Source organism: Orcinus orca, chromosome 7 (genome assembly GCF_937001465.1).
Source record: "Orcinus orca chromosome 7, mOrcOrc1.1, whole genome shotgun sequence".
NCBI classification, from domain to species: Eukaryota; Metazoa; Chordata; class Mammalia; order Artiodactyla; family Delphinidae; genus Orcinus; species Orcinus orca.
This window is the reverse complement of record NC_064565.1, coordinates 62,332,990-62,348,185: the sequence shown is the minus strand read 5'-3', so window position 1 is coordinate 62,348,185 and position 15,196 is coordinate 62,332,990. Positions and strand designations below refer to the sequence as shown.

General features: G+C 36.6%; 1 protein-coding gene across 5 annotated transcripts in view; it reads left to right on the top strand.

Annotated features, from left to right (window-relative positions):
• The window catches only part of GPR155 (G protein-coupled receptor 155), a 42,822-nt gene that overhangs the window by 7,269 nt on the left and 20,357 nt on the right, over positions 1 to 15,196 (top strand). For all 5 annotated transcript variants that reach the window (XM_004267329.4, XM_033423599.2, XM_033423598.2 and 2 more), the window contains 5 exons: positions 5,713 to 6,112; positions 8,131 to 8,296; positions 9,197 to 9,352; positions 10,711 to 10,794; positions 11,721 to 11,838. In XM_004267329.4, coding sequence (XP_004267377.1) covers positions 5,713 to 6,112; positions 8,131 to 8,296; positions 9,197 to 9,352; positions 10,711 to 10,794; positions 11,721 to 11,838 — 924 coding nt within the window. The remainder of the gene's footprint in view (positions 1 to 5,712; positions 6,113 to 8,130; positions 8,297 to 9,196; positions 9,353 to 10,710; positions 10,795 to 11,720; positions 11,839 to 15,196) is intronic.

The following is a 15,196-nucleotide window of genomic DNA, read 5'->3' as shown; positions in this document are numbered from 1 at the left end:
GAAGGCAGACTTACAGAGATTTAATTGTCTTGCCCCAGGTCACACAGCTAACAGGTGACTGAGACCCAAACCTAGATTTAAATCCTGGGCATTCTCTTATGCCACACAGTTATATAACATGCCCCTTTGATCATCAGAAGACCCAGCTAGCCCTTATAATACATTATTTTCACAGAGAATCAAAGTTTTTCATAATCTTTACATTATTCAAAAATATTCATAAAATGAGTAGCAGTAGAAAAAGACCTGTTAGATGAGTTTATCCATTTTTCATATTAAGGCAGAATCTCCAAATAAAAAATATAGTCAGCCATTTTCATTGCTGCTTTTCTCATGTTCCACATTAAATCTGGTAATAATCATGTTCCCAGCAGTGTGCTAGCCCAGTTCCCCTGATGATTATGCTTGCAGATTTTGAGTTGTAATTGTTTGTTTGTTTTTAAATCACAGATAATGTAAGAGCTCTTGTGACATTAGGTTGTAGACAATAACTTTACCAGAAACCAACAGTATACACAGAAGTGCTTTTTCATATATCTGCAGATTGGAAGCTGTGGTACAGAACTAGGGCCATGTATCTGCTCCAATGAGTTTATTTATTACTGCTGTTCATAGCCATCTGCCTTCTGGCTATGCTCAGGGTGAACAGAGAAGACTATGTCTCTAGAGAGAAGACTATTCTTTCTGTTTGTTATGTGGCCTCTCCCAAGAATTCCTACTCTCTAGTTCACAGATAAGCATGGTAGCTTAAAGGAAATGTCCTTTTTACGACCGCATTTGTTCTACAACTTTGGTCCAATTTACAGGTGACTCAGAAGAGATAAGTTAGTGATTAAAGAAAAAAGACAGTCTTTGTTTACTTTTCCTCTATACTATAATCATAATGGTCTATGAAATTGCATTAAAATGATTTATCTATACTCAAGTGACATAATACTACATTGCATTATTGCAGACTAAAAAAATAGCAGTACGCAGGCTTCTCACTGTTGTGGCCTCTCCCGCGCAGGCTCAGTGGCCGTGGCTCATGGGCCCAGCCACTCCGCAGCATGTGGGATCCTCCCGGACCGGGGCACGAACCCGCGTCCCCTGCATCGGCAGGCAGACTCTCAACCACTGCGCCACCAGGGAAACCCATGCTTGCTATTTTTAAAAACAATTCTTTTCAGAGGTACTTTAAGAAATCCAAGTATGAGAAGAAACCAAGACTCCACTGAGGTGAAATGTGGATTTTAGCAAATTAGAATGGTTCCCTGCCTCTGTCATTAAAAGATACAATAGGGCATAGTTAAGTGCTATAATTCATTCTTAAACAATGCTGATAGCATAAGCACCCTGACTAATCATAATTATGCTCTAGTGCTTGAGCTGTAAACAGAAAGGAAATGAAGCATTTAACTATATGCCATTAAATAATAGAATGGTCTTGTCTGGGTCTTTGTGTTATTTGCTAGGGATTGAAACCCTGCAGTAATCAAAATAGGAGCCACAGTGGGTGGCTAATTTTGTCTCTTAGTTCTTCAAAGCTATATAATAATTCCTCAGAGTGGGATTCTCCCTTCCCCCCAAGAGCCTTATTTATAAGTATTAATTAGAACTTAATAGTTGATACAATGATTATAAATCTAATTTGTTAATATGGGTCACCACTTTCAATTATTTTTCAGATTTGAAAAACTATACTCAGATTGATAACAAAAGAATAGTGCTGCAGGGGAGGGAGGGTGGTGGGATGAACTGGGAGATTGGGATTGACATATATACACTAATATGTATAAAATAGATAACTAATAAGAACCTGCTGTATAAAAAATACATAAATTAAATTTTAAAAATAGTGCTGCCTATTTATAAAGATGGAATGTTAAGTAATTATGCAAATGAATGGCAGAATGAACTGAAATTCCCATATGAACCCTATTCTAGTAATTAAACAAGTATTTATTCCCAACTTTTTGCTTTCCCACTAGACTATACTTCTTTTGCCTTTGTATACCTGTTCAACTGACTTAAAATACCCCAATAGTAGCCTGCTTTATAAATATTCAGAAGATGAAAAAAGAAAAAAAATTGGATATAAAAAGAAATGGGTTCGTGGATAACAATTAGTTATAAATTGCTATGTTACAAAACACATTTTTAGTCTATGTTACAAAACACATTTTTAGTCTGTCTGAAACCTTTGACATTCATTGATGTGTTAATTCCATTCAGCAAGTATTTTCAGATTTTGCTTAGCACTCAGCTGGGACTGGGGGTTATAAAATGATACCTTCAAGGAACTTAGAATTTGTTAAGATGGCACTGATACAAAAAGTTCACAAAGTACCAGAGCCATCCAGGGAAGGAGAGATCCATGATGTAGACTGAAGACTCGGTGGAAGAAGTGGTACCTGAGACAGGCCTTAAATAGTAGGCAAGATTTGGATAAGAAATGAGAGATTTCAAGAAGTTGGGGGATGATGAAGTTGGGGAATGATGATCAGCATGTAGAACTAGAAATTATGAACCTGGTGTTTATCCAGCATTACAGTGATATAAACTGGCTGATAGAGGCTTTGCACTAAGGTATAGTGAGAGGTGAGCTGGATAAATAAGGAACAAATTGTGGCGACTAGATTGTGACTGTCAAAAGAAAGATTTTATATGTGGTCTTGTGGGCAGGGAGAGCTGTGGGAAAATCTTAATTTTTGAAAGTTAAGATTTAGGTGATATTGTTGGTAGCAAGTAAAATGGATAAAGGGGATGGTCAAGAAAAACCAGAAGAGTATACGTTGGTAAACAGAGTAGGTAACCCACTTTTGAGATTTTTGACTAGTGGGAGTAGCAGGAATCAAGATTCCAAGTAGGAATCAAATACAAAAGATCATGCAAAAGAAGAAGGGACTTGGTGATTGGCTAGGCCTAAATATAGACTTTTGTTCAAATTTGCATTGAGCATTTAAAACAACCCGAAGTCCATTATGTAATGGTGATTAAGTGCTACTATACCAGGAAAGTACATTTCTGGTAAAAAGCATTAACTTAAGAAGCTTTGTGTGCTGTAAGTTGTCAAAGGAAATACCTTATGCATTTTACTTTGGCTACTCGGGAAAATTCTTAGGCTCAGACTGAAAACACAAGGCTTTTCTAAAATATACTCTCTATTTTAAAAATTGAGGGGTGGGTATAGACACCTTTCTCTTTGAGCTAAAATATCTAGTCAGAAGAAGTGTAGCTAACTAGAAATAGTTATCAAAAGTGCTGCTTTTTTTTTTTTTTTACTTAAAGGATGAAACCTTATGAAACATGAAAGAGAACCACAGAGTTATAGAGCTATATATCTAATTTGGAAATCAGTGGAAAGAATTGGTGAAATTTTATGTAATCAAATATATTTTGTTTAACATTTCAAAGATATCAGAGACCTCTGTATGTGCTTAGTTGAAAAAAAGGGAATTGAATCTTACAAAAAGTGGCTTTTAGCTAATGAGAACAAGGCATTCTAAAGGTTATATAATCTAGTTTCATAACTAACGGGACATGTGCTTGACATTAATTGAACTTATGTATCCTGAGTAAGCAAACAAATATATTTTCCTACCTGTGTCACTTTATCTTAATGTAAATTGAGAAACCTAATCTTTTTCATTTTTTCACATGATTGCCTCTCTTGTGAAGCAAGTGATTGTGGCTGGTCTTATTTTATCTGTCTTTCTCAACTTGAAATCATTTATGAATCAGGCTTTGCATATATTAGGTTGAATAATTTCAGAATTCATTGCCAAAAATGTGCCTTGAGACCAATTTGATGCTGCAAGGCTCTAAGTTGCCCTGATCAAGCCAAGACCAGGCCACCAACCCTCACGTGAACCAAGAAACTGCTAGAAGTCTGATCCAACCCATCCCCTTCCAAGGAGACTCATCTCATGCAATGGTTAGGTTCTAAAGTCATCATATACAGTTGAACCTTTGAAAAATCCCTCAAATCACCCACAAGATGCAGCACACGTACTTTGTGTATATTGTACCATTTCTCATAAGTCTAATAGCCAGATTCTTCTGCAAGCATTGCTCTTCTTCAATGAACAAGTAATTAGTTTGCACTTGGGAACATGTTTTATGAAAAAGAAAAATGAAGCCTATGTTTTCCTAAGAAAGTGTAGTTGAATTTGCATTAAATGTGCATTAACGTGAATTTACTGTCTTCTCCTCCCAAACATTTCTTAGATCCACCTTTCCATCTCTAATTCTTCAGCATCTTCACTGGTCTTCCTTCCTGAAGGCATTCATTCCTCTCCAATGGAGGCTGCTCATTTTCTCATCGCCTGCATACCATGTGAGCCGTGGGTAGGCAGGATTGGCATCCTCATAGCCACTGTGTACCACTGCTAGGCCATTATTCTCTCTCTTCTGTAAAAACTGCTTCTTTGAGGTTCCTGCTGCCTGGCTAAACTGCTCATCCTCGTTGCTGTCATCTGCTGACCTCACGCGTCATTCCTCCTCATTCATTGAAGACCAATATCTGGCCCACTGTCATCTTCTCTACTCCCAAGTTTTGCTTGTTATCTTGTTTAACTTTAGCATCCATGTGAAGTACCCACCAAATTCTCTGCTCTCTCAGTTCCTTGACCTCCTCACCTCCAATGATGTTTTCCTGTACTCCACTTCAGCCACCAACTCCCATGGCCACATCCTGGACCCAGTCATCTGGGAAATATTAAATCCAATAGCTCAATATCTGACTTACTGTGAACTCCTAAACTTCCAGCTACACCTACTTCTTGAACTTCACAGGGACCTCCAGTCTCTAACCGCTCTGCTATCTATCTATTAGCCATCTCCCATCTTCACTTCTTTTCCTATATAGCTTGGACTCCATCACCTCAGTGCTCTTTTTTTTAAAAACATTTTTAAAATAAATTTATTTAATTTTATTTATTTTTGGCTGCGTTGGGTCTTCGTTGCTGCGCACGGGCTTTCTCTAGTTGCTGCGAGTGGGGGCTCCTCTTTGTTGCAATGCACAGGCTTCTTATTGCGGTGGCCTATCTTGTGGAGCACGGGCTCTAGGTGCGCGGGCTTCGGTAGTTGTGGCTCACGGGCTCTAGAGCGCAGGCTCAGGAGTTGTGGCACATGGGCTTAGTTGCTCCACAGCATGTGGGCTCTTCCTGGACCAGGGCTCGAACCTGTGTCCCCTGCATTGGCAGGCGGATTCTCAACCACTGTGCCAGCAGTGAAGTCCCTCAGTGCTCATTTTTTGTCTGTTATCTCCTCCTCTCTCCTGCGTTCTCTGTGCTCTGATTTCTGCCTCACCACTCCAATGAAACTTCTCTCTCAAGAGAACCAACAACCACCTTATTGCTATGACTACTTAAACATTTTGTTAGTAGATTTTTACTTTGAATTGTTTTAAGAATTCTACAATTCTGCCCCTTTATTGAGACTAGTCTTAGCCTCTAAGTAGTAACAATTAGTGGGTTTTACTAAAAGTGCTTTTTAAAAGTTGATTATCATTTTATAAGCTAAATGTCATTTAATATAGTGGGGTTTTTTTCCTTTTCAGCTTTATTACTAAAACATACTTTTCTAAAACTAGGGTAATGAGGTCATTCTACACTATTTAGGTTAATTTACAGTATGTTATAATTAAGCATGGAAAACATTATATTCATAATTTATTAATATATTTCTGTGGTAACCATTTAAAAATCAATTTTAATTTGTATTTTGCAGTTGAAGCTTTATATCAAACGACATACCCAGAGTATCTCCAGTACATTTACTTAGTGGCGCCAATATCTCTTATGATGTTAAACCCTATAGGGTTTATCTTCTGTGAAATGCAGAGATGGAAAGACACTCCAAATGCTTCTCAAAACAAAGTGAAAATTGTGGGACTTGGACTTCTGCATGTGTTACAGAACCCAATAGTATTTATGGTTTTCATTGGCATTGCTTTCAATTTTATTCTTGATCAAAAGGTGCCCGTATATATGGAAAATTTTCTTGATGGACTTGCGAATTCTTTTTCTGGATCAGCTCTATTTTATCTTGGTCTTACAATGGTAGGAAAAATAAAGAAACTGAAGAAGTCAGCATTTGTTGTACTAATTCTTCTCATCACAGCTAAACTGTAAGTTTCACTTATTTAACTTGGGGATTTGTACTTTGTGAAAGCCTTATTTAGCCCGTTCGTTGGGATATGTCTCTATTTTCTCCATTAAATAGTTTGATAGTAGTAATCCCTCCTAATTGAGTAGTTACAATTTAAAGGAAAATGTGATGTTGGTATATTGTGGAAAGTCATTTCCATGTAGGTTACTCTTTACATTTTACTGTCAGAGGATAAAGACTATTGGTTTACCTTCAGCTTTTTTTTTTTTTTATTTTGCGGTACGCGGGCCTCTCACTGTTGTGGCCTCTCCCATTGCGGAGCTCCGGACGCGCAGGCTCAGCGGCCATGGCTCACGGGCCCAGCCGCTCCACGGCATGTGGGATCCTCCCGGACCGGGGCATGAACCTGTGTCCTTTGCATCCATCGGCAGGCAGACTCTCAACCACTGCGCCACCAGGGAAGCCCTCCTTTCAGCTTTTATATAATTTTACTTAATATCTTCCAGTGTCCTAGTTTGATCATATTTTTAAAGGAATTTTGCAGGATTTCTGAGTTTTCTAAATTTATTAAAATCCTATTGGCCATGATGAAAACCATAATTTTTAATATAAACTTCTATTTCATGAATTTGAGGGAAATATTCTAAAATTCTGAGGGTGGCTGAATATAGGTAAGTCAGTAGGAATGATTATTATTAACCATCTGATCCTAGCCTGTAAATGAAAAGTTCTTAGCTCCTTAGTTGATAGTTCCTTCAGCCTCCTTAGCTCTTTAGACGTGGAGTTATACTTCCTGGTAAAGGTGACATAATTTTACTACAAGATTATCCCAAGGCACTTGGGGCATATTTAACTATTGAATTTAGCTCTTGTATAGACAATTAAATTCATGAGACCAGTGCAATATGAAATAGTATCTATATTTTCAAAATAATAAAAATGAATATAAATTCTGAAGATTATTAATAGTGGTGTTATGCTCTTGGAAATAAAGTATTATTTAGTTTTTTTGTTTAATTTTTGGCTGCACTGCATGGCATGTAGAATCTTAGTTCCCCCACCAGGGATTGAACCCACGCCCCCTGCAGTGGAAGTGTGGAGTCTTAACCACTGGACCACCAGGGAAGTCCCTTATTTAGTTTTTCACAGCAATAAATATGGTTCTAACAATAATAGTAATACCAACCATTACTTATAAGTATTTAAATATTCTCATTTTAAAAATCTTTTTTCTGGTTCTTTGATCCCTATTACATAATTTCTTCTTCTTTTAATTAAAAAAAAAACCACATAAGAGTAGTTCTTTACTCCATCTGAGAGCATGTCTGTAGGTGCTGCTGTGACAATATTAACCTTGGTTTTGTTCTTTCTAAAGGAAAGCTCCATTAACTTGCTACTGTTGATATGGTCTTTCTATGGAATCCTGGAGGATTTGTTTAATAATTAACTCTTCACCAGATCTGGATTTCATTAGTTTTCTGCTCTACCTCAGTTATTTCAGTTCCCTTTGCTAAACGTTTTTTCTTTATTAAGATAAAGAGCTAATTGTAAGATACCTGTTTCTCTACTGGTTTTTGAAATCTAACTGAGTAGCATTGTTATCGTTACCTGAACCATTTAAACCTCTAATCATAATAAAGGTCCACTTTTTATTTTTCCAAGAATGAGTTTAGTAATTTTCTTGAAAAAGTTTACTCAGATTGTCAGTCTTCTTTTTTTCTTTTAACATTTCAATGAACTAATAGGGAAAGCAAGAAACAGCAGTTATAATTACAACTTTTACAGATTTTTTGCAAGAAAATTATTCATAGAACAAAAAAAATTAGTTTTTTTCCTCCTAATTCCTGATGTTTGAAGTATTTCTAGAATATTGTTTTACTTTAAGTAGCTCCAAGTTGAATTTTTTATTCTTTCAATAAAATGATACCTTCCGGGCAGGAGAAGAATAACCTAATGCCAAGTTCACTAGAGCAATTTACTATTTGGGGACCAGCATACTTTGATACCAAGCAAATGACGCCTTTCTTGTTTCTTCAGCCTGGTGCTGCCACTTCTGTGCCGAGAAATGGTGGAACTCTTGGACAAGGGCAACAGTGTAGTGAACCATGCAAGTGTATCGAATTATGCATTTTTGTATGGTGTCTTTCCTGTAGCTCCAGGAGTGGCTATCTTTGCAACACAGTTCAACATGGAAGTAGAGATTGTATGTATATATTACTTTCTACGTTTGATTGTTTGGTTAGTAGAAAAATGAATTTTTAAAACACAGAAATCTACATTCTTTTATGAGAATTTGATATCTGTAAATTGCCTCATTATAAATAAAGAGACATTACGTAACATCGTGTGACAAGTGAGTTATTTAATCTGGGGTCTTTATTCAGCCATGACTTTTTTCAGTAGTCTTTTTTAGTTTCAAGTATTTTAATGCTGTAATTTTAGTTAAGCCTAAAGGTTATTTACAGAAGGGTAACTTTCAAAATTTGAGGGGAAAAAATCTGATTTATTCATTGATAATCCAACCACCAGATGCAAAATACCACATAATCAACTGCAATAAATAGCTAAATCAGTTAACATCAATTAGTGTCTAAGCATACTATACATGTTATCTACAGCATTAGAGCAGATGTTTTTGAAATATAACATGAAGGAACTAAATTGTTGACCAAAGCTTAGTTCCATTATTTAATCGGTAGAATGTTTGCATGGTAATTTTTCTCTTTTTGAAATTGCTTTTATTGCCCTATATTTTATGAAATAGTATGGAAGGAAACTGGTCATCCGTTTAAGTAGATCATTGATATGGTTTACTTTCTAGAACCTAGGAGATAAACATCAGATGTGGGATTTCTAGCATTGTTATATGCAAATATAAATTGAGCATAGACTGGAAGAGAAGCCAAGGGAACTTAACTGTGTTTTCTTTTAAGAACTCTAAGAAAAGGGGAATATGATATTAGATAACATGCTGGATTCTGTGATGTCTCTTTACCGACTCCTGCTTTTATTTTAGAATGCCTTAATGTGCTGTGGCTAAAGTTTACGAGAATTGTTTAAGTGAGTCTGTGACTCTTCCTCAATTTGACTTCATTTTTTGCAGATAACCTCAGGGATGGTAATAAGCACATTTGTGTCTGCGCCAATCATGTACGTCTCTGCCTGGTTACTGACTTTTCCCACCATGGACCCGAAGCCATTGGCATATGCCATCCAGAATGTTAGTTTTGATATAAGTATTATCAGTCTGGTCTCCTTGGTAAGTATGTTTCAGTGTAAAAATGAATGAGAATCACAGAATGAATTTGAGAATAGCTTGGTAACAGAAAGTTAGGGAGTAAAAATATAATTTCTTATGCAATACAGAAAGCTAAAGCCTACCCATAAAATATAGTATCAGCCTTCTAAGTTTTGTCTTTCCAGTTGGGAGTTAGAGTTATATAACAGACAAGCCATGAGATTTAGTCATACTTGGATTTGACTCCTGGCCCTGTGACAAACTAGCTGTTATTTCTCTGTGGAGTTACCTAAGCCTCTCTAAGCTTCAATTTTCTCAACTATAAAATACAGATAATAATTTAACGTATTTCCATGGTTTGTTTTAAGGATTACATGAGACAATATATGTAAAAGGCATTCTGAAAACGGTGAATTGCTATATAAATACTAGCTATTGTAGAATCATGTTGTAGGAAGGGATCTTTGGGATTAAGACCAAACATCCATTTAATGTTAATGAAACTTTTGGATATATCTAGCTCAAATTAAATACTTATACACTTGGCAACTAGAGTATCTTGTAGATAGAGTTGCCTGTTGAATTCAAACAGTATTCTGGCTGAAAATAAAAAGACAACTTTTGCTGTTAAAGGAAAGGAGATAAGGATGAATATGTATACTGGCAACAAATAAATGTGTGATTAATGTAATTTTTAAGAAATTTTGCTTCTGTTACATTTTCTTAAAAATGATGCCCGTTGATAAGAGGGCAGTTTCATAGGGGGAGAGACAATATAAATTTTGATTGACAATGAGGTGAGAAGAAAGAAGGAAATCAAACCAGCATACGTAGCTGACTACTGGGTATCCTTTTAAATATAAAGAATGCAGGAAAATTAATTTTAAGGTGGATGACATGTGTTGTTTGAAGTAAGACAGCCTGGAATGTAGATACCTCACGAGCCAATGTGGTGGAATCAAAAAGGGAAAATTCAAGATAGTAACTGTGTCTCCCACTAAAGCGCCTTTCCTGAAGAGTTGTCTGTGAGCCTGTGTCCCACCCCAGCCACCAAAGGTAGGGATAGTTGGAACGTGGCCCTCCCTGTTCAAGGACTAGTTCTTAAAGACGCTGTCATTTTTGGAGTTGATTTACCATAGGATCTCTCCATGCTTTCTATTTTACTTTACTTTTACTATTAGTTTACCATAATGCCCTTTTGGGAGCTACACAAGTTAAAGTAAATAAAATATTGCAATTCCTTTTTGAACCAGGATAAGAGAATTCTTTAAAGAGGCTAATAAGTAATTAGTAAAGTAATTATAAAATAAAAGTTAGTAATTAATAAGTGATTATAAAGATTAAGAGACCTGAGTAACTTTTGAACCTCTGTGTTTAAGATCTGGTCTTTGGCTATTCTCCTTTTGAGCAAGAAGTATAAACAGCTTCCTCATATGCTTACAACTAATTTACTCATCGCTCAGGTTAGTAAACCTACAGATAATTAAAGCTGTGTTTTTCTCATTGGTTATATTACTATAGAGGAAAAAATCGCTTTGTTGGGTTTTTCCAGGTATAAAGTCAAAAGTATTTTTTACCAAATACAATTACAATTTGGTTACAACTAATTTATGCCGAATTTATTAAATACTGCAGTGTGTCTTAAACTATACAAAGCTGAGGCTAATACAGTTGGCCCTCCATATCCATGGGTTCCATATCCTCAGATTCAACAAAAATGGATCGAAAATATTCAGAAAAAAAATTCCGGAAAGTTCCAAAAAGCAAAACTTGAATTTGCCATATGCCGACAGCTATTTACATAGCATTAACAGTGTATTTGGTATTATAAGTAATCTGGAGATGATTTAAAGTATACAGGAATATATGCATAGGTTATAAGCAAATACTACAGAATTTTATATAAGGAACTTGAGCATCCTTGGATTTCGGTATCTGTTGGGGGGGCGAGGAGGTGTCCTAGAACCAATCCTCCATGGATACAGAAAGACAACTGTAATGACATTTAGTGATAATTTTGCATTTTTTAATAGAAATAATTGAATCATTACAACTTAAACTCTCTCATAATCTTACTTTTCTAGTTAAATCTTTGCATGTCTCAAATCATAAAGGAAAGAAGTTTACATTTTCTATGTAAACCTTTTCTAAATATAAGGTTAGTATTTAGAATGTTGTCATTATCTACTTCAATTAAATAGAAGGCTTGTTAAAGGCTCGGTATAAAAAGTTTTTTAATCATAAAACTCGAAGTTTTAGTATAACTAGAATGAAATAGTTAATTACTCAGTAATAATTTTAAGTGAATAATTATAGTTGCTGTGAATAAAACTCATGAGTATGAGTCATATGAGTATGACTGACTGTTTTTTAATAATTTTTTCTTCAGTCTGTTGTCTGTGCTGGAATGATGATATGGCATTTTGTTAAAGAAAAAAATTTTGCTGGACAAATTCTGGTGTTTGTTTTATTGTACAGCTCCCTCTACAGCACCTACCTGTGGACAGGTAAGTTGGATCATGAAGAGATATTTAGGTCCCCCTCTCCTCCATCACTTGAGGCCTCAGTTTCTAGTTATCTAGTTGAAGTCTAGTAGTACAGGATTAGGACATTCACTTGGGCAGTTACACCCACTAACATAGACAGTCTGCAAAGCTGAGTTCTCTTCCCCAGTCACTCTGTTTCTGCCTGGGCTCAGGTGGTTTCCAGTCACGTGTCCTTTTTCTTCAGGGTCTTGGGTTCTAGGCCACAGTCAGCACAGCTTCCCTTTGGAGCCATCAAGGGGGAAAGGCACTAGAAGCAGGTAGGGAAAGGAAAGAATGGGCAGAGAGGGATGGGGCATGTGAGGTGTGTCGCAGAGCTCGCTATTAGAATCCAACTGAACTGAATGAAAAATTCTGGCTCTGCCTTAAGCCAATGACTTAACTTTTGCGGTCTCAGTTTTCTTATCTGTAAGCCTGGATTATCACACCTTACAGAGTTATTTTGAGAATCAAATGAAATATGGATGTTTATGCCTGGTACATGGTAGGCACTCAACAAATGTAACTATATTATTAAATAGAGGGAAGAGCAGTAATATGAGAACGAGAAAAACAAGTGAGCAAAAGGGTATGGAAAGAGAAGAATACCCAGGAAGAAAAACTATTTTTCATTTCAACTGGCCCCATAAAGGATATTCAAAATGTTTTAGCACATTGCTCTTTTGAAGTATAACATTTATTTGGGTGTGTACATTCTGGTATGTTTGTGAAACATTCAGTCTGGCTGATTTGTATTCATACCACAAATGCAAACCTATAAAATGGCACATAAAAGGAAACTGTAGAATGGTAGCACTGGTTATAGACCCTGTTAGGAGGCAGATGTCGGGAAGTGGCTGGGGGCGGGGTTGGGGGGGGGCCAGGCCTTTGATTTCATGCCTTCAGGATCAAAGCAGGACCCATCTCAGTCAACAGCCTTTTGAAGTGAAGCAACAATGTGGCGAGGAATTACAAAATGAATTCAGTGCAAACAGGAGAAGGTTTGTGCTTTTTAAAGGCAAGTACACCTTGCAAGGCATAAGAGTTTTCACGAGCTGTCAAGTGAAAAGAGCCTGAATACTTTATTTCCAAATACAGATGAACCAACTTGATCTCTAATACTTAGGTTTATTAAGGTTAAATTTATAATGAGAATAAGAGAGCAGTATATAGATCAATCTGTCAAAAAGCCCCAAGTTTCTCTGATATCCTCTTCAAGCATGCATACCAAAATCTCTCCAAAGAAGCTGTTCTGAATTCCTTGACCTCGATGAAGAATAACCTTGAGATTATTGTGATATAACAGAACTTTAGACCTAAAAGGTCATTTTAAATCATCCTGTTCAGCCATTTTCAGTTTTACTCATTTGTAAACCATCCTCATGAATTTTGCCATATCTGCGTACCACCTGTCCTTTCTTTCCACCTTAAAATTAACTCACTTTTTTTACTTTAATAAATTTAGCCTTATCTCAGTAAAATCCCAGGTTTCATGTGTCAGTTAAAAATTTTTCAAGCACATGTTAAAATAAACACATAATTAGTCAAAAAATGTTCCCCCCGTGCCACCTACAGTCACCGCACTTTCGGAAACACGGGTCTAGTTTAAATCTTTCATTTTGCCAATGGAGGAAAATAAGGCCCAAAGAGTTTAACTGATTCAGGCAAGAACTCTCACAGCTTCCTCAGTGAGACATCCAGGCCTAGACTAAGCCTGTTCTTCATATGTCAGTATTTTCACAAGGCAGGAATGAAATGATAAACGTTGGAATTTTAGAGTGCCCTCACTACTATGACACAGTTGGCACTCTTTTGTGATTGGTTGCTTGCTTCCCTGGCACTTTAAAAACCTGAAACAGAGTGTGCAAATGCATTGGGAGGAGCACTGGTATTACAGTGTCTCTTTTTTTTTTTTTTTTTTTTTTTTTGCGGTACGCGGGCTTCGCACTGCTGTGGCCTCTCCCATTGCGGAGCACAGGCTCTGGACGCGCAGGCTCAGCAGCCATGGCCCACGGGCCCAGCCGCTCCGCGGCATGTGGGATCTTCCCAGACCGGGGCACGAACCCGTGTCCCCTGCATCGGCAGGCGGACTTGCAACCACTGCGCCACCAGGGAAGCCCTACAGTGTCTCTTCAACTTGAGTACGGTGTGGGTCCTCTATAAAGAAAAACAATTCTCAAGGATCTCAGTGTTGATTTGTATTATTTCTAGCACAGTGTTACTTAATCTGTATAATCTTAAATCTAGGTATGAATTCCTTATATACAGCTAATATACAATTTTAAAACCAAAGCAAATTCACAGATTAGATTTAAACAAAACTACAAGCTCAGTAACTCTAATTAGCAAAATTAATTGACATGACAAAGGATCTTATTTTGCTAATCTGAATCACAGCTTGAAATGTAACATGCAACTCATTTTTCTCTGGGTAGGGTTTTTTTTGGTTTGGCCTGGCTCTACTTTGATGTGTGGGTTTATGACCTGGTTATCTTGCTGCTTTTCTCTTCTTCAAACTACCACAGAATGTTCATCTGGACTATGTGTTGTGATATTATTTGGCCTTCACTTGGCTCAAACTTCAGATAAAACCAGATGTAAGCCCTGAAATAACGAGACTGTACTTTGGTTGTAAGATGGTCATCCAGATGATTATCATTGCAAATAAACCAAAAAGACTTAACATGTCTCACAGAAATTTCCAGATCCCTATGGGTCCACAGATCTGAGTTTTAGAAACACTGACAGAGTTGAAGGACTTAACTTTCTGGCAGAAGGCTGGGTTTCTAGTCTTGCTGTGCCCTCTGCTGGCTGTGTAGCTTGGGCAAACCCTTGTTTACATATCTATAAAATGAAGGCATTAAAAAAAAAAAAATGAAGGCATTAATTTAGAACAGTGGTCCCTTCCAACCCTAAAGTTCTGAGCTTCTATAGCTGTGTAGAATTTATTAAATAAGATGTTACTTCTATAAATAATTGGGTAAAAGATATAAGGAAAGCTCTTGAAATATTTGTTTTAAAACATTTGTTTAAATGTTTAAAACATTTGTTTTTGTATTAACTTTATATTATATTCGTATTAAGGTCCATCATTTAGACTTGGTGAATTTTCCCAAAACAAAACCAGTATAAGAATTGCCTATACTTTCTTAGCACCAGCAAAGTGGGGGTGTTTTTATTTTTAGAATCGTTCTGTATCCAGTTAAAAAAATTTTTTTCCAAATATACTTCGATTCCAAACACATCAGTCAAAAGAACAAAATGATTTGGGCTTTTTGAAAAAAATCTTCATGTATTAAACAAGAAGATTTCAGTAAAGAAGCAATGTAGGAGGGAAAACATG